The 19,297-nt window shown below is 44.3% G+C and overlaps 2 protein-coding genes across 4 annotated transcripts in view; both read left to right on the forward strand.

The window, feature by feature from the left end:
* LOC126272979 (methyl farnesoate epoxidase-like) overlaps nt 1–2,442 on the forward strand; it is a 130,074-nt gene extending 127,632 nt beyond the window's left edge. For all 3 annotated transcript variants that reach the window (XM_049976320.1, XM_049976322.1, XM_049976321.1), the window contains one exon: nt 1,902–2,442. In XM_049976320.1, coding sequence (XP_049832277.1) covers nt 1,902–2,225 — 324 coding nt within the window. In that variant the 3' untranslated portion in view covers nt 2,226–2,442. The remainder of the gene's footprint in view (nt 1–1,901) is intronic.
* Nucleotides 2,443–8,102: 5,660 nt separating this feature from the next.
* LOC126273234 (uncharacterized) overlaps nt 8,103–19,297 on the forward strand; it is a 92,710-nt gene continuing 81,515 nt past the window's right edge. Inside the window, exon 1 of the mRNA XM_049976777.1 lies at nt 8,103–8,183. Coding sequence (XP_049832734.1) covers nt 8,103–8,183 — 81 coding nt within the window. The remainder of the gene's footprint in view (nt 8,184–19,297) is intronic.

The raw sequence follows: 19,297 nt of genomic DNA on the forward strand, positions 1-19,297 counted from the left end.
CCCATATCCAAAAATGTCAGTCCGCCCGATACAATTTGAAACGAGACTCGCCTCACGGGGCAACACGTTTCCAATCATGAACAGACCGCTGTCGGCGTGGACGGGCCCAGGCGAGGCGTTAAGCTTTGTGTTGTGCAGTCATCAAGGGCCGCGAAAGCCGATATCGATGACGTTTCGTTCAATGGTTCGCGCGGCAACAGTTGTTGATAGCCCTGCATTTAAACCTGCAGCAATTTATTGTAGGGCTCCACTTCTGTCACGTTGAACGATTCTCTCCAGCCGTCGTTGGTTCTGTTTCTGCAGATCTTTTTACGACAGCAGCGATGTTGCAGATTCATGATATTCACGGTACACTCGTGAAATGGTGGTACAGGAAAATCCCCACTTTATCGCTGCCACGGAAACGCTGGTCCCATCGCCCGTGCGCCTACTATAACATCAAGTTCAAACTCACTTGAATCTTGATATCCTGCCATTGTAGCAGCAGTAACCGATCTAATAACTGCGCTACGCACTTGTTGTCTTATACAGGAGTTGCAGACCGCAGCGCCGTATTCTGGCTGTTTACATATCTCTGTATTTGATTACGCATGTCTATACCAATCTCTTTGGCGCTTCAGTGTACATGCCATACTATTCCTCAAATATATTGTTAACTTAATGTTGTGTGCCTGCGTATTTCAGCACGCACAGCTTTAACAGGCGCTATAGTACAATTCCTTTATGTTGACGGATCGCGCATGGCCGCCCAGACGCGGGAGATTGCTGCGTTGACAGTTGCACGCGCCAAGAGAAGCAGTGCTATAGTATAGTATAGTTCGCAAACTTACGTTTAGGGGAGGAGCGCACAGTTTATGAGGTAAAGCCATCAAGGCCGCATTAACACTTTCGCTGCTACAGAGACGTGCTCCCCGCATTCCGCGCTGTGCGCGATTTTGTCATCACTGCATTGCTCGCCTGTGCAGACACACGGTGTTCCGACTGCTTTGACGCACTTATCATTCGATTTCAGAAAAACTATTTGGCCCAAAAATTTGGTTTTTACACGTCTTTTAGAGCGATGCCTTGCCCCTACAAATGACTTAATTTTATTTCGATGTTCAATGCGTGCAGCATTAAATGTAGTAAACCATTGAACGAAATTTTGAAGAGTGTGGAGAGGTAAAAGTCCACAGCGTATTCTTTCTGTATGGTCGATTTTAGTTGCCACTAGAAATTTCAAAAAATTACATTCAAACGAATAAAATTCATGAAGTAAGACACTTCGATAATGTTTTTAAATAAAGAAAATATTAAGCACCAAATAAGGTTTGAACTTAGAATCTTTTGCTTAGCAGCCAAACACATTGAGCATTATACTAACGCAGCTCGTCATTCAATAGAATTCCTAGAGGACTGTAAAATATCACGCAAAATACCGACAAACACTGTTGGTATGACTATGAATTACTCACGTTTCGTCGAAGTACAACAGGAAATAAACAATTACCGGTGTTCTTTATTGCGAAAAAGTGGTTAGTGAGAATGAATTTGCTTGCTATCGCCTGAATTAGGAGGCTTATTGCTTGTTTGGTTTAATTAATTAATAGAATATGAAGCAATTGGTATAATGAATGCTTTTTCCCAACTTTCTGTTGAGGAAAGTCTGCTATCAAGACACTGCTTTCCTTCAATTACTTTATTTATGACTGAACGGTTCTAAAACTGAAGACACTCGTCCGTGCTCTACCCTGCAGTCGAGCTCTGGCAACGTCGTTCTCTGTACATTGGCTGCCTGTGTTTTCTGATGTCAGATGCGCAGAACAAACCTAGACTCGGCCGCCGTCGTAAATGACGCGCACTCTAATCTTTGCTGGAGCTTAAGACTTCGTACGAGCGCTGACTGGCTGGTCTGTGTGCAGGGCACGTGGTTCTTCATCAGCCTGTGGTGCGCGATGTACGATAAGGGGCACTGGGGCGACCCGCACGTGTTCCGGCCGGAGCGCTTCCTCGACAGGGAGGCGGGCGCCTTCACGCGGGACCCGTACGTCATCAGCTTCGGCACCGGCGCGCGCTCCTGCCTCGGGATGCCTCTGGCCAAGAACAACCTGTTCCTCTTCCTGGGCGCCATCTTGCAGGACCTGGCCGTGTCGCTGCCGGCCGGCGAGCCCAGGCCGTCGACGGACCCACTGCCGGGGCTCACGGCCGCTCCCAGGCCGTTCAGGGCGCACTTCGCCACCAGATGAACATCGCAGCACCTGAGTCGACACTTCTGAATTCCATCCGTGTGCGTCTGTCGTCGAAACATAAAATATTTGTATTTTTGTCGAATTTAGAAGTACGAGTCTATCATGGCGACTTTGTTTTTATAGCTACAATGGGCGTAATGTTACAACTGACAAAGTACATTTCAATTACGTTATACATAAACTCGTTGCCTCAATAAAGACTGCTACTATCAGAGTTATTGTTTGCACTTCTTAAGTAATAGAACCCAGTACGTTGTCCTCTATGGTGAGTGTTCATCGGAGGTGAGGGTATCATCTGGAGTGCCCCTGGGAAGTGTGGTAGGTCCGCTGTTGTTTTCTATCTACATAAGTGATCTTTTGGATAGGGTGGATAGCAATGTGCGGCTGTTTGCTGATGATTCTGTGGTGTATGGGAAGGTGTCATCGTTGAGTGATTGTAGACGGATACAAGATTACTTGGACAGGATTTCTGATTGGTGTAAAGATGGCAGCTAACTTTAAATATAGATAAATGTAAATTAATGCTGATGAATAGGAAAAAGAATCATGTAATGTTTGGATACTCTATTAGTAGTGTAGCGTTTGACACAGTCACGTCGATTAAATACCGGGTAATCAAAAAGTTAGTATAAATTTGAAAACTGGATAAATTACTGAATAATGTAGATAGAGATCAACAAATTGACACACATGCTTAGAATGACATGGGGTTTTATTAGAATCGAAAAAAATACAAAAGTTTAACAAATGTCCTACATCTGATCAGAATAGCAATAATTAGCATGACAAGGCAAAGCGAAGATGATGTTCTTTACAGGAAATGCTCAATATGTCAACTGTCATTCCTGAACAATAGCTGTAGTCGAGGAATAATGTTGTGAACAGCACTGTAAAGCATGTCCGGAGTTATGGTGAGGCATTGGCGTCGGATGTTGTCTTTCAGCATCCCTAGAGATGTCTGTCGATCACGATACACTTGCGACTTCAGGTAACCCCAAAGCCAATAATCGCACGGACTGAGGTCTGGGGACCTGGGAGGACAAGCATGACGAAAGTGGCGGCTGAGCACACGATCATCACCAAACGACGCGCGCACGAGATCTTTCACGCGTCTAGCAATATGGGGTGTTTTTTTTTTTTGTTTTAATAAAATCCCATGTCATTCTAAGCATATGTGTCAATTTTTACCTCTCTGTCTACATTATTCTGTAGTTTATTAAGTTTTGAATTTTATACCGACTTTTTGATCACCCGGTATTTGGACATAAGATTGCTGAGCGATGAAGTGGGACAAGCATGTAATGGCAGCTGTGGGGAAGGGGATAGTCGTCTTCGGTTCATTGGTAGAATTTTGGGAAGATGTGGTTCATCTGTAAAGGAGATCGCTCATGAAACACTAATATGACCTATTCTTGAGTACTGCTCGAGCGTTTGGGATCCCTATCAGGTCGGATTGAGGGAGGATATAGAAGCAATTCAGAGGCTGGCTACTAGATTTGTTACTGGCAGGTTTGATCATCACGCGAGTGTTACGCAAATGCTTCAGAAACTCGGGTGTTAGTCTCTAGAGGATAGGGGGCGTTCTTTTCGTGAATCGCTACTGAGGAAGTTTAGGGAACCAGCATTTGAGGCTGACTGCAGTACAATTTTACTGTCGCCAACCTATATTTCGCGGAAAGACCACAAAGATAAGATAAGAGAGATAAGGGCTCTTACACAGGCATATAAGCAGTCATTTTTCCCTCGTTCTGTTTGGGAGTGGAACAGGGAGAGAAGATGCTAGTTGTGGTACGAGGTACCCTCCGCCATGCTGAGTATGTATGTAGATGTAGATGTACCGAAGTGGTATAACGGGTGATTTTGTTAAGTGGGGACAAACAGAGAATGAAGAGCAATAAAGGTCGTATTGTGAGCTTTCTGTATACATTTATTTGTAGATAAAAATAGTGATTTTTTTTCCAAACACTGTTGTCTCTCGTAAAGTGTGCTTTAGATATCCAATACAAATGCTGAATAATAATGACTGTAGGTTGACCCTTTGTTGCGCATGCAAACAGTGTATTGAAACAAAACATTAAGCTTAGTGAAATAATAAACGCTAATCTAATTAAAGGCCAAAAGTAACTCACTGTGTTTCTGAACCATACAAAAGCACTGGGCGTATCAGCGTTTTACAGAGTCTGCACTTGGTCTCTCGTGATAGAAGCATGGATTTACAATGTCGCAGAATTCCAAAAAAAGATCGACTAGATGCAGTTATGTGGGCCGTAATTTCAGTCGAAGTGCTGCCATTTGCTTCTGACCTTGCGCCCAGATAAGTGAAACATTCAACTCGCTCAAAGGTCACTCCATCAAGGCTTACTGTGGGCTGTAAAGATTGATTTGTAACACTATACATATACTTTGTCTTTCCTTCATTCATTTTCAGGGCCACCTACTCTGTCCTTATTTGTAGAGCTAAGAAGACACTTTGTAGATCTCTAAATGTTCTACTCATTAGGTTCAAATCATTTATATATTCCAACAATAGTACTGACTTACAGTTGACAGTATCTCCTGTCTAGATATCCGATTCACGCACCACTTTTTCGAGTGCCAAATTGAAGAGTAGGCAGGAATACCCATTCCCTTGTCTTAGCCCAGTTAGTGTGGCAAATTGGGGTGATAGCCCTATGATAGTTCAGAAACGTGGACAGTTACAAAGGAGGGCTAAAATAGACTGAGATTACAAGAAGGAAGTATATTGAGGAGAAGCTTTGGACCTGTGCATGAAAATGGGAGTTGGAGAAGACGAAGGAATGACGAGCTTTATGACCACTTTAAAGAGGATGATTTGGTCAAGTTCATAAAGTTGTGTACAATGTGATGGGCTGGACATGTAATATTACTCGATGAGATAGATCCTACAAGGAAAGCCTGCTGCAGTGAACCTGGAAGAAGAAGAGCAAGAGGACGACGGTGGTTGAAATGGAGCGATGAGGTTGGAGAAGACACTACCCTAGTTGGTTGCCGTGACTGGTAGTCTACAGCCAAGTCCAGAAAAGAATGGCGGAAAATTATGGATGAGGCCAAGTCCCGGGAACGGTCCACTGGGAACTCAGATGAGATTGTGCAGTCATCGTGGGCCCCTTTGACGGCCATTATCTTTTCTGTAATTCTCTGGGCAGAAGCAGCTGATGTCGAGTAGCGTCTGGAAAGAAGGGGACACAGTTGCAGAGGGAGGAGGGCCAGGAGTTGGGGGGTGGGGGTGGGAATCCACCATAATGGTCATAATGGTAGAGTCCATATCGGGAGGCTTGTCGATGAGATACGAGGCAGGTTTCAATTGGTTGAAGGAGACTGTGACTGGCTTGTCAAAATGCAGAATGTCATAGGTATTGGGACTGTGTCGGAAAAGTTTATGTGGGCCCAGGAATGAAGGCTGAAGAGCGGCATGGACAGTATCATCACGCAGCATGATGTGGTCGCACGTGGCCAGGTCTTTGGAGATGAAACTTTTAGGGGTATGGGGAGAGTTTGGTAATGTGACGCCAGATGCTGTCAACCAAGGTGGAAGGCAAGGCTGGCGTAGGGGGGTGGTCGGAAGAGATGAAATCACTTGGGAGGGATAGTGTCTCGCCGTATTAAATCTCAGCTAGTGAGGCATTGAAATATTGTTTATGCACCATGCAGACAACCAGCAGCACCCATGGGAGTGCATCAAACCATTCACCCCTGTGGAAAAAAGGTCAGCCTTTAGGGTCCAGTGTCAATCTCGACAAGCCTACTGCCTTGACCATGGTAGTTGTAGGTTCTTCAGCAGGTAATGCCACATAGTCTGCAGAGTTTGGGAAACAGCAAGGACTCGAGTTTCCGGTCTTGTTCAGTGGTTATGGAGGCAGGGCAGCCGAAATGCACGAACCAGGTTGACAGGTGAGCTCTGGCAACTGATTCAGCAGCGATGTCTTGAGTGTGGGTAGCCTCTACCCACCGTGTTACCCAGTCAGCAGTAGAGAGGAAGTAACGGTAACTGCCAGATGGGGGAAGCGGCCCAATCAGATCCACATGGATGTGTTTAAAGTGTCACTTTGGTATGTGAAAGATGCCTAGTGGGGGCTGAGTGTCCCGGGTAGTTTTCCATCACTGTGTATGGTACACAGGCCTCGTTCAGAACTTGCAGTCTCACTTAATATGGGGTCAAACACGTCACGGAGTTATAAGGCATGTATTAGGTTTGACACTGGGGTGAGCAAGGGTGTGAAACAGGTCGAAAATAATTCTGCCAAACTGTTGTGGGATGAGTGGGTGCGTGCATCCCTGGGATGTGTTTCAGAGGATAGCGTGGGTTGATCTGGGGATAACTGTCGGCTCAATGATAAGGGTCGAGGAGCCACCATTTAAGAGTTCCTGTAGCTGAGGGTCGTCCTGCTGAGCCTGTGGGGACTTGTTGAAGTCGTTCAAGGCCGAGATGGGGTTGAAACATTACAAGTATCCAGTGACTACGTTGTCTCCACCTTTCAAGTGATGGACGTCCCTAGTGAATTGCGTCATGAATTCGAGGTGACGGTGACATCGGAGGCACTCGTCATTACGTGGGATATGGGTGATGTCAGCTAAGGGCTGGTGATTCATTTAAATGGGAAGGCGGTCTTTTTCAATATCTCCTCTGAAATACCGCATGGACTCGTGAATAGCCATTAACTTCTGGTTGTAAACAGACCACATGCGCTGTGAATGCAGATTACTGGAGAAAATAGCACGAGTGTCGATTCGAGCCATCAGCCTCTTGCTGAATGACAGCTCCTATCGCTAAAATGCTAACGTCAGTACTGATGGACAAGGGAGCTTCTGGAATCGCGTGAGGTGAGGTGGCTGCCTGAACGACATCATTCTTGATCAATTGGAAGGCATACTGCATGTCCATGGTCCACTCGAGCTTCCTGTGATTGGTTGTATTTTTTGCCTTTGAGGGTCTTTTTCTGTGCAGGCACATGAGGCACACTAGTCCCTGCAAAGTCTGGTCGAGCCATCCTTCTTAGGGATGAGGCACAGTTGATATCTGATGGGTGAACAATGCCAGCTTATAACAACTCGTCCACCATTGCCTGTGTAGACAATTATGGGGTAGATATCTGGGACGCGGAGTAACTGGCAGAATGGGTGTAGTGTCAATTCGGTACACCGTTCTGTTGTTGATGGCTCACAAGATAAAAAGTTCATATGGGTTGGAGCGATTGGTTGTGGGTTTGTCAGCACGGCTCGCATGGATCTCGGTGTCTCGTGGAGCAGAAATGACATCAGATGTGAGCTGTAGGCCGGAGCCACATTGCCCCAGCATGGCCGTAGTATGCGCAGTACGTTCAGTGAGCTGCAGAGGTTTGGATGAAGCGAGGGAGGCAGTGCCGCGTGCAGCTGTTGGCTCAGTCTGGGAGACGACGGCTTCAGATGGCAGCTGCAGATTACAGCTGGGCTACCCGGGCGCGGCCGGTGTAAGCTCGTGTGCGGCGCGGTCGGCGAGCTGCAGAGGTTCGGTTGTGGCACAGCAGGTAGTACTGGGTGCAGGAACTGGCTTACACGGGCAGTGTTTTACTGTGCAGGCACGGGCACAGTGTGGGTGAGGCCATTCTGTGCAGGTGTGGGTGCGGAGCAGAAGGCGGCATTCTGGGAAGGCACAGTTGCGGTGTGGCAAGCGACGCCAGGCACAGTTGCAGGGTGGGGAAGTAAGCAGCGGCTGTGCAGGCGCAGTGCAGGTGGCAGCAGGTGGCGAAGGAGCAGGCGAGGAATGAGTGGCAGTTGATGTACCGACCTGGGCAGGCAGTGAGGCAAGGGTGGCTGCGTCAGGTGACTTGAGGTGTCAGGTAGCAGGTGCAGGTCTGCAAGTGTAGGCAACAGATAATGGAGGTGCTCTACAGTGGACCGAGCCTCTGCGAGTTCTGTCTGTGCTGTTCAGACAAGGGACGCGTTGTCCTGTCGGAGGTGAGTGTCTCTTTTGTGTGTCCATACGCTGTCGACAGGATGTAACGAAGCCGAGTTTTACAGTCCGTGTCTGGATAACCCGAACGCCTACAGCAGTTAGCAGCTGTTGAGCGAAGCTGTGAATCTTCAGACATAGACAAGATAGACGTGTGAGGTGACATGCTGATATATAATCCGGTGTCGACCAGAAAACATAGTCCGCTGATGCTGTCGAGGGCATACAGCCAGTTGTTCGGAGCGACCTCAGAAGCCGGCGGGCAGCCGGAGAATTTGGAAGTGTCGAGGCGGCTTAAGCATCGTTCACAGCTCGGGGCGCCTCTCGCGGGCCGTGAGGCGAGGTTGGGTAGTCGCAAGGTTGACAAGACAGGAGCGCGGTGTCGCCGAAGAGGGCCTGGTAACAACACAGGCGAGACTGCGCGTGTTCGTCACCTATGCCAAGGGGTATCAAAGCTTAGTGCTGTACTAGTCCAGAAACTTTCCCAGTAGCACCTATTGTTTCCAAACAACTTACTTTCATGACAGTTAATTCACTCTTATTAGGAATAGAATAAAAAAAAAATGCTTGGGACAAAGCACTTGCGTCACTGCCACTGTCAAGATGACAATTTACTGTTATCACAAGCTGCGACATCGGCGAGAACTGTTACTTTTGAGATGTTAGTTCTTATAATTGGGTGAGTTAATTTACTCTGAACAGGTTTCTCATAAACATCTTCTAATAAATCCTTTTCAATTTGTTTCCACCTAAAGTAGTTTTGGGTTCATCAATTTCCACATTTTTAGCTGCCTTTTCAATCCTGTCTACCAATTTTAAATCAAAACACAGGACGACTCCCTCTACTTCCATTTGCTGCGCATCAGCTAAACTATTCTCTACCTCTGAGCAACTGGGCCCCTGCGCAAAATTGCTACCAATGATACTATCGTCAGTTTTTACAGTTTGCAGCACTTCAGTACAGCTATCAGATTCCTTGACCTCATAATGCTATCCCCTTCATCAATTCCTGCGCTTTAAAAGTTTGCAAAACTGACTCTACTTCCTCTACCGCAACTTTAGCCTTCAGATTGGCATCATTGCCGAAGATGTAAGCTTTCACCTCATCTTCGTCCATATCAGACTCAAACCCGTTAACTTCTTCCTCTCTATTATCTATAGGGTATCTATATTGCTCTTCTTTGACCTATTTTTCCAAAGTATCAAAAATGCTATCAACTATATTATGAGAGTGGTTTAACACATCACTGGTACTGTGTGTTCCTATTTCCTCATCCATGTTTTCTGTTTGCGTGTGTTGGCTGACTGTGGTCTGTGGTTTTGTTCCTGACTGTGCTACTATTACCGCCTTGTGAGCGCCAGTTTCCTGATAGACGGGACATGGTTTCCAGCACGCGGCCTGTTATGTTCATTTGATACAGCATCCCATACGGTAGTATTTTGCTCTCTGTTTTGTCTCAACGGTACAGATTTACATTTCTGATTTCGTCATAGTAACTGTTGCGAAAGCATGGTGTGTGTCTACCCGCTCTTCCTCTACCACGGCCTTGATTATGATAATTAGACCTTGTATTCCGAACCACCACACTTCTAACATTCACGTTCCCATAGTCATTATTTCTGTTGTTTGCATAATTGCTAGAAGATCTCTTATAATTTTGCATCTGCTCCTCAGAAACAGCTACTCTTTCTACTCGCTCTAAATCTTCAGTGAACCTACCCACATTATCTCTAGGTGCGGAAATGATTCCTTTCTGCCGGTAGCAAGGCAACTTACTTTCTAGACCCGCAATAATCATTTCCGGTTTCATCTTTTCTGTCAGATGTGACAGCCGTGAAACCCACTTTCTAGAGAACTCTTTTACTGATTCCCGTACTGGAGCAAACTTTTTACCACTCAAAACTATCTCAAGACATCGTTATGTTTGTTGTGTGACCAGTACTTACAAATAAATGCAGACTTAAATTCAGAAAGATTTTTGTGTTTTATCATTAAGTCAGCTGACCACCGCAAAGCCTCTCCTCTCTTCTTAAGAAAGAAATTTTCTCTCGCTCAGACCTTTCATCGGGCAAAACATCCTCAAAATAATTACAGAACTCTAACAGGTGAACTTTTTTGTCTGGACCAAAACGTAAAAATCAACGACATCCGATGAAAGGGGCGTCAGCTGAAGTCACATGCTGTACAATAGTATTACTAACACTACCAGGTTACTCTATTTTCTATGTAAGTAATACCAGCAATTAGTTCTTCTACATATATTTCTACTGCTTCCACTCTGTCAGAACATCTTTTGTTCACATCCTCACATAATTTCTTACAGTTAGATTTTACTTTCTTAACATCTTTTTGACAAACATTTACTCTGCTAGTTACTTCTTCAAATCTTTTAGAACAATGTTTGGATTCATTGTCTATTCTTTCTGACAACCTCCCTTCCAGAAGTTCATCTGCTTCTTTGAAATCTTTGCGAACTTTGGCAGTTTCGCTTTTGAACAATGCAGATTATTTAACTGTTATCCTACTTAGATTTTCAGATCATGATGATTAGCATCAAGTTATTAATTTAGACTATTCAGTTTTGTGGTTATTTCATCCCTTAATGCTTCATTACCAGACTCAATCCTACTGTTTAGTTCTTTATTACTATCCTTTAACTCTTTACTACGGGATTCAATCTTACTGTTTAGTTCTTTATTACTATCCTTCAGTTCTTTACGATGCGATTCAAGTTTAGCAAACAGTAATTGCACCAAATTTGGAGCCTCTACATTGCCACTTGGCATTTTCACTGATTTTAAAGGAGTTTCTCGCATTTCCTGACATGGCTGAATTTCCGACATATTGAACTCAGTTTCATGATCTGATAATGTTATTAATTCTATCTTCTCCTTTTTTACCTCTGTTTCAATTACTTCGTCATCAGAAAATGTTCTAACTTTGCAGTATAATTGAAATTCAAATCAGATTCTACTTTTGTGAAATCGCACTCTGCTTTTCGATTTATTGATTCGACGGAACCATTCCCATTAAATTCAGGATCTGATTCGTTGTTAGAGACTGGTTCTGTCTTATCTTTCACGTAGTCCTCCATTTTTTGTAGCTTGTTAGCAGCTACTAACAAATACTTTAAATATTCTTGACTTAATTGCTTGATTCGTTGTTGAAGACTGGTTGTCTTAACTTTCACGTAGTCCTCCATTTTTTGTAGCCTGTTAGCAGCTACTAACAAATACTTTAAATATTCTTGACTTAATTGCTTGACCTCGACGAATGGCGCCAGCGCGGTGTACCAGCAAACATGAAGCGACTTAATGCAGCTGTGGTGGTGAGGATGGCGGCGGGTATCGCCTACTGCAGTAGCTCCAGGAGGGGTGGGGTACTGGTAAAAGAGCGCGCGCAGCAGCTTGCAGGCGCCTCGCAGGTCCACGCAACTCCGTGATGACGCACGGTCGTCTTCTAACCTCAGCGCTGCTGGTATCCGTGATTTAGTGTCGTCTTCTTCCCTCCTTCCGTCACGATCAAGGTTACTGTGACTTAGCATTCACAGTTTATTTACCACACTCGCGAGTAAACCTGTTCCCGCACTGGTTTCTGCCTCTTTCTCTTCGGTATCCTGTTAGTGCCTACCGAATTCGTTGTTTTCTACCGATCACTTTCATTGTTCAATTTTCCCAGGCGATACGCACCATGTGCGGGGGGCGGCAGGTTGATTAGAAATGAATGATAATCAGTCATAGGAGGATACTGGAAATTATGTTCATACTGACAGGAAATCTTTCTGTCCTAAACAGCACTGTAAGCAGTTCAGAGGCGACCTTTGTGGTAAGTTCCTACTAAATTGTCTTTCGCCCTGGCTACTGATAATCAAAATAAATGCTCGCCACAAAAGTGGAAAATAATTGTGACCACTTCCCATGCAGATTTGTTAACATTACGGTAGTCACACTAACGTTTACTTTTGCGAATTCTAAGCGATCCAGGACGGTGTACAGCCCTCGCCAGTTCACTTTCTATTATTACTAAAAATAAGCGTTTTGTCACAGTCTTGTCTCTGACGTCATCCGAGGAAGCGCGCACTCCGGCCATTGACTTACGCGGATCTTACCGTGGCTGGGTGCGAAGTGAAGCCTAGTTTTGCCTCTCGGGCTGTATTTATATATGTGGTGAAGCAGACGGCCAAGGGAACACCTGCTGTCATCCGCCCTATGCCCACAGTAACAGCCTCTAAACGGCGCTTTCTCGGGCACATAATATTTAATAAAAATGTTATGCATCACTTTGAAATCTTCGTAATTTTTGCATGCATGCAGGTAAGTTGGTTAAAATCACAGAATAGGTTGCATTAAAACTTTGCCTTCTAGAATTTTTAGAACTGACAGTAGAATATGACCTCTGAACTAAAACTTTAAGAGACCATGTATTGGTTATTATTAACTGATAAGTAAAGGAATGAGGAGGTTCTGCGCAGAATCGGAGAGGAAAGGAATATGTGGAAAACACTGATAAGGAGAAGGGACAGGATGACAGGACATCTGTTAAGACATAAGCGAATGACTTCCATGGTACCAGAGGGAGCTGTAGAGGACAAAAACTGTAGAGGAAGACAGAGGCTGGAATACATCCAGCAGATAATAGAGGGCGTAGGTTGCAAGTGCTGCTCTGAGATGAAGATGTTCGCACAGGAGAGGGATTCGTGGCGGGCCGCATCAAACCAGTCAGAAGACTGATGACAAAAAAAAAAAACAACGTCCTAAAACTTGTTATAGCCATATTATTTAATAGGTTTCATCATGTGCTGTACCCAAAACTTTCTAGCATTAATGTAATAGATAAGTAATCTACTACAAAAAAAATGACGTTTTTGTTCCAAATTGAATTTTCAGAAGATTACTCGAAAACTATTAGAGGTAGCTTAATGGGATCACGTAGTCATTATTTAAATGTTGAACTGAAGCGTCATACAAATTTTCACATTTATATTTAGTGCCCTCAATTTTTCTTAAAAACGCAGATTCTGACCAAATTTTTCGTTTAATCAGTTTATGTTGACATACACCTGCACATTACGACCAATTTATGGCTTACCAGCTTCATTATTTAGCCACCCTTTAATTTTTTCTTAGAATGATGTATTCAGGTAAAGTATTGACCTAATCAGTCTGATACTTGACAGTTTAAACATTATTACACTAAAGTATATGTTGACAAAGTTTGAAAAAGCAACTTTAACTTTAAATTTCATTCTTAATTATGGTGCAATACTTGTGTGTTACGCGCAGATGCTGTATGTGACGTGGTGCTACTAGCAGTGAACTGGGGTAAGTCCCGGCACACTCGCTCGTCTCTGTAACTCTCAAATGATACAGCGCTTGTTTCGTCACGATGCAAAAGATAATTTCTACAATAACGTCAAAATTTCCCGAAATGCGTCACAAATTGGTCTGAGTTATCGCCCGTTTTAATAAATGACGCGCTGGCTGTCAATTGCCGCCGAAGCAATATGGCGAAGGCCATTTATTTTTTAGTTTCGAACCTTCGTTTCTGTATGGTGTCTTTTTTAGCCCCTTTCCCACGTGCCTGTTTCTAGCTGTCTTCTTTTATGTCCACTGGGACTGACGCGTAGCCGTTTTTTTTTAAACTCCTCTCTGTCTTCGTGTTCTATAGTTAACTTAGCCGCGTATGAGCCCAGTTGTATTAAAGCAAAATAAAACCAAAACCAAACCAAACTTACGTGCCGGTATGGCCAAGAACTTTCACTAGAATTAGGCAGCTGAGCATACGAAAACTTGCCGCGAAGAAAATCTTTAATGGTTTACTTCGTCATCTTTCTGAGCTACAGCTAGTATTTATGAGCGCTGTAAGATGTTCTACACCTTAGTATTAATCATGTCTTTGTGTTCGCGGATTGTATATTTTTTGGAGCTGGATGTCACATTATTAAGGTAAAATCTGCTAAGTACATTGTTTGCTCTTTAACAAAATCTTTCTTTTGCTAAGCATATGCCTATTAGTAATTAGAGCTTTTAGTAGTTAGAATCTTTTCATTCAGCTGGCTGTAGTTGCTGCTTGCTGTAATTCGTTTTATGAAGATTTTCTGTGAGGTAAGTGACTTATGAAAATTATGGGTTACAGTTACGATTTCTTCCAATTCAGGATCATTCTTTTGAGTTAATTATTATTTGAAGTCTGGTTGTCATTATTAAAGCAGTCAGATTGCCCTTCTATATTGTGGGTAATAAATGAAGAGGATAAGTTTGAGTTGTGTTTTGTCAAGGAAAATTCTGTACGCCAGTGTTGAAATGACAATAATAAGTAACGAGACAGTAGATTCTGTTGCAGTCAGCAGTTTAAGACACAAACTAAGAAGTTTTTAATCAGTTATTTCAGCAGACACGCAAACGAAGATATTTCAGGTCTTACTACCACCAGAGTCCGAGTATTGCATTACAGTATGTCTTAGTGATTGATAGGACAGACGAGAAGAAAAAAAAAAGCAAGCAAGTGAGAATGTTCTGTCTGTACTTAAGTTTCAGCTCTACGCTGTAGAGAGCAGTTGCCGGAAAACCACCATGAAGTACCCACATTAGCCTTCACCCCAGCACAGCAGGATCACCAGCGAAAAGTGCACGTGTGCATTGTCTACGAGGCGTTGTGGAAGGATTGCTGGTAACACGAGACGATCGCCAGTAATCCCCGCCCACACATGGAGCTTGAACTGTGCTGAAGGTTTGCTGCCGCCATCTCAAGGGAAATCTCCATAGCCCATAGACGGGTGTTGAGCAGATTGACGACACCGCCCTTGTAGAGGTAGTTACATTCGTAAGTAGGATGCATGACAGAAACTCCAGCACATTGGTGGCCTAAGCGTCGAACCAGTGACAAACTTGTCGGTGCAGAGGCGATTCTGAAGGTAATAATGCCTGCACGTATTGTAAATGATACGGAGAGAGTCAGTGGAAGTGGAAAATGTCTGACATATCCCATCCTAGCGGGCCTCCTACAAGGTCGTGATACCGGGGTCACTGTCAAAGATCTTTAATTTCCACTCTCAAGTGCATGTAGCTCTTTCGGAACAAATTTCCGGCCATAAGCCCATTTGAGCTTTTTTGCTAATTAGCCTCTCAGGGGTGTTTCCAGCAGTTTGTCACCAGCCGGCCGCGGTGGTCGTGCGGTTCTAGGCGCTCAGTTCGGAACCGCGGAACTGCTACGGTCGCAGGTTCGAATCCTGACGCGGGCATGGATGTGAGTGGTGTCCTTAAGGTAGTTAGGTTTAAGTAGTTCTAAGTTCTAGGGGGCTGATGACCTAAGATGTTAAGTCCCATAGAGCTCAGAGCCGTTTTTTTTGTCACCATTTAGCAAAATCACCATGTGTGTGTGATAGGGTGTATGTCCCAAATATCGCTATCCTAACGTTTTATGTTATTCCTTCCACCCGTCTCGACAGGTAAAGCTGAAAATGTAATAAATGTGTCAAGTTACCGCCATACTTTACTTTCCTAAAATCAATTCCCTTCTTCCGTTTCAAAAGTAAAATCATACAGATGAGCATAAAAACACTGGGAATGAGAATTTTCGAAAACCTGCTCCTTATTTCGCCTGCGACTGTCCCTAGTATAAGTAACAGGTATTGGCAATGCAGCGCCTACATCAAATGTAAAATCTTAATTTTCCTAATTCAGGCCATGTGAAGTGGGTCTAAGGCCAACTAACAACGTAAATGCACAAGTCCAATAACTACAATCGAATAAAATGTTTTTAAAACACTGAGATATTCTGTTCTACCCAACAAAGTGTCAGGGGCTTAAATACACTCATGGGGGCGCTGGTGGAAATTCATTAAATAGAGACCGTTTCCCCACCTGCATCCTTAACCGCATTCCACCCCATTCCCAACTCAACAAAACGTAGCCCACACCTCGTCTCGCACATCTAGTCCCCTCCCATCCTGTCCGCAATCACCACTCACATACACACACGCTAGATTACACCGTTCCGTGGCTGCCCTCCTCCCACTCAAAGCAAAAAATGAAAAAAGGGAAGAAAAACTTCAAAAAACCATCTGTTTTAAATACTTTCGTGAAATGAAATATAATGTTAACTGTCTTTCCGCCATTTATTTGAGGAGCTTTCAACGAGTAATGCAACGAGTTTTTCCTGAGAGGCGGTTGGTTTTATTCAGGGTTCCTACAGACCACATTATTTCACAGTCTTCTGGCTGCAAAACCCTATTTTTCAGGAAAGCCTCCGGCCTTACACAGCCTTGCTGGTACTACTCTACTGGTCGACGCCGGAGACAACGTTTTCCTGCAGCAATTTGCGGAAGGGTTGCACTCTTGCCATGCTGAACGATTATCTTCAGTCGGTGTTGGTTCCGTTCTTGCAGGATCTTTTTCTGGCCGCAGCGATGTCGGAGATTCGATGTTTTACCGAATTCCTGATATTCACGGTACACTGGTGAAATGTTCGTACGGGAAAATTCCCACTTCATCACTACCTCGGGGATGCTGTGCCCACCATTCGTGCGCCGACTGTAACACCACGTTTAAACTCAAATATTGATAACTTGACACTGTAGCAGCAGTAACCGATCTAACAACTGCGCCAGACACTTGTTGTTTATATAGTTTTTGCCGACCGCAGCGCCGTATTCCTCCTGTTTACATATCTCTGTATTTGAATACTCATGCCTATACCAGTCTCTTTGCGGTTCAGTGTACATCTCATCATTTACGTTCTCGCCGATGGCGTTTCTGATTGCTTCCTTTTTTTTTAAATCAGGACTGTAGCTGCTGGTACTCCGACCGTGTCGCGGAAGTAGGCGGTCGACTCTCTCCAGTGTGAACAATGCAAGGACGACCGTAGTGCGGTGACGTGGTCAGTGTGGCGCGCCAGTTCAGTGGCGGCGTTGACGGGGTCGCCGGTGTGCGATGTCGCCGTGGGTAGCCCTGTCTCACCTGCCGTAGCTAGTTTATTAACGGAGTATTTCTGAAAGCCTACGATCTTCCAGAGACACATCGATGACACATTCATTCTTTGACCGTAGGGTGACGATAAAATCGTGGAATCTCTTGAGCATCTTAACTCCATTCATGAAAATATCAGGTTTCCCATGTGAGAGCAGGTGATTGGCTGACTACTGTTTTTGGGTGTGTGTATTAGTTCGACGTGTGGAGGATGGGTTTTTAGGGCATTGCCTCCATCCTAAGTCCACCCGCAACGGTTTATGCTTGCAGGTGTTCATCTGCCATCATCCTTCGCAAATTATGATCGTGCTTAAGACTGTATTACGTAAGTCCTATACAGTGCCCTACACTCACAGCTTATGGGGCGAACTGGTATACTTGGAAGCAGTATTCAGGTAAATGGATGTACAAAAAATTAAAGTACGTGTGCTCTCTATACGAAAGTGCCAGATCAAGCGAAGGAAGAGCAAGAAGAAACAGATTTAAAGTCTACGGTATTTTTACCAGTTGTGGGAAATATTTCTTTAAGACATACCAGAATAATGAAGAAGCATAAAGTTGAAGATACTATTGCTTTTACTAGTTGAAGGTGGCGAAAAGACTGATGAATTTCCCCTGATTCCCAATTAGCTGGTTCACTTGGTCTCACCTCCTAATTCCAAGTTGTCTTGACAGTGGCTAGCAAAGGACTCCATTTTGCCTAGCTGGGATTTGTGATAGTTAAGAGGGACACTGATACGAGACAACAGGAGAACTCCACAGATCTGTAGACAAACCTGATAAAAATTTAAATATATTGTTCGAAAAACACGCTGAAATGCGAGATACCTTTTCACAATATAAAAGCGGTTACTTTAGCTATAATTAAACCGAACCTGGCATGAAAATATCTTGCTGCAGCTCAAGACAAAACAAAAAGAACCTCCATTGATCAGTTCAGTGTAGGACTACCAGAACATTGGACATTAGCACACAAATTAGACTTTATATGTGCCCATATGTCGATCATATGAAGATTTCAGAGATACGTTTCTCTACTGGCCGAGTGAAGCGCAAAATAGAGTGAAGTATGAATTACTAAAAAATCCACACTTCGAGAATTCCGAAGGCAAGCTCTGTAAAATTTTTCGAAGCAGTGGCAAAGTAAAACAAATATCTGGATGTGCCATACAGAGATGGAGAATTGATTAACTTGTGTACCATGAAGTTGCCACTAAAATACCAACAGTCATTGATAGTCTTGGAGGCGATGATGTGGAAGCCTTCAAAGGAATTTTAAGAGAATTAGAAATGATATTCTCGGAAGATAAGGCAAGAAAAATCGAAAACCACGTGAAAACGTGAATGAAAGACCGCGAAATGCGCTGGGTACTGCACGACGGAATGTAAGCTATTACGAACCGTGTAATAACTACGTGCTGAGAAATGACATTCGATTCCAACAGAGGAATGGGTACTGATACTAAACAAGAAATGGCAACGGTTATCCACCCAGGATTGGCAATAATTGCTACTGGGGGGATAATGCTAATCGCGATGAGTATTGGAGGACAAACTGGCCGACAGATTACCCGCAACGAAACCCGTGTCACCAAGTCGAACAAAGACAGGAAGGACGAAAGAAGACAGAGATAAGGCCACTAAACCCCAATAAACATTCGAATTGACGAGAGAGCGCCGAAATCAAGGAGAACAATGCACCTACCCAAGCAAGCAGCAGCAACGTAACTTGGACACGAGAGATAAAACAAATGTCGTTTCACTAGGGCCTCCCGTCGGGTAGACCGTTCGCCGGGTACAAATCTGTCGAATTGACGCCACTTCGGCGACTTGCACGTCGCTGGAGATGAAATGTGATGATTAGGACAGCACAACACCCAATCCCAGAGCGGAGAAAATCTCCGACCCAGACGGGAATCGAACCCGGGCCAATGGGATTGACATTCTGTCGCTCTAACCACTTTTTTTTGTTCGATATAGTTCGTTGCGTTTGGTCTGGGCGGACGTCTCAAGACATCCGTTCAAGTTGATCGTTGATTCATTGACTCAGTTTTTTTATTACAGAGGGCACGCAGCCCTCTGACTGAACAAGCTGAGCTACCGTGGAGGCGGCCACTCAGCTACCGGGGGCGGACACGCGAGAGGTGAAAGA

Source organism: Schistocerca gregaria, chromosome 5 (genome assembly GCF_023897955.1).
Source record: "Schistocerca gregaria isolate iqSchGreg1 chromosome 5, iqSchGreg1.2, whole genome shotgun sequence".
NCBI classification, from domain to species: Eukaryota; Metazoa; Arthropoda; class Insecta; order Orthoptera; family Acrididae; genus Schistocerca; species Schistocerca gregaria.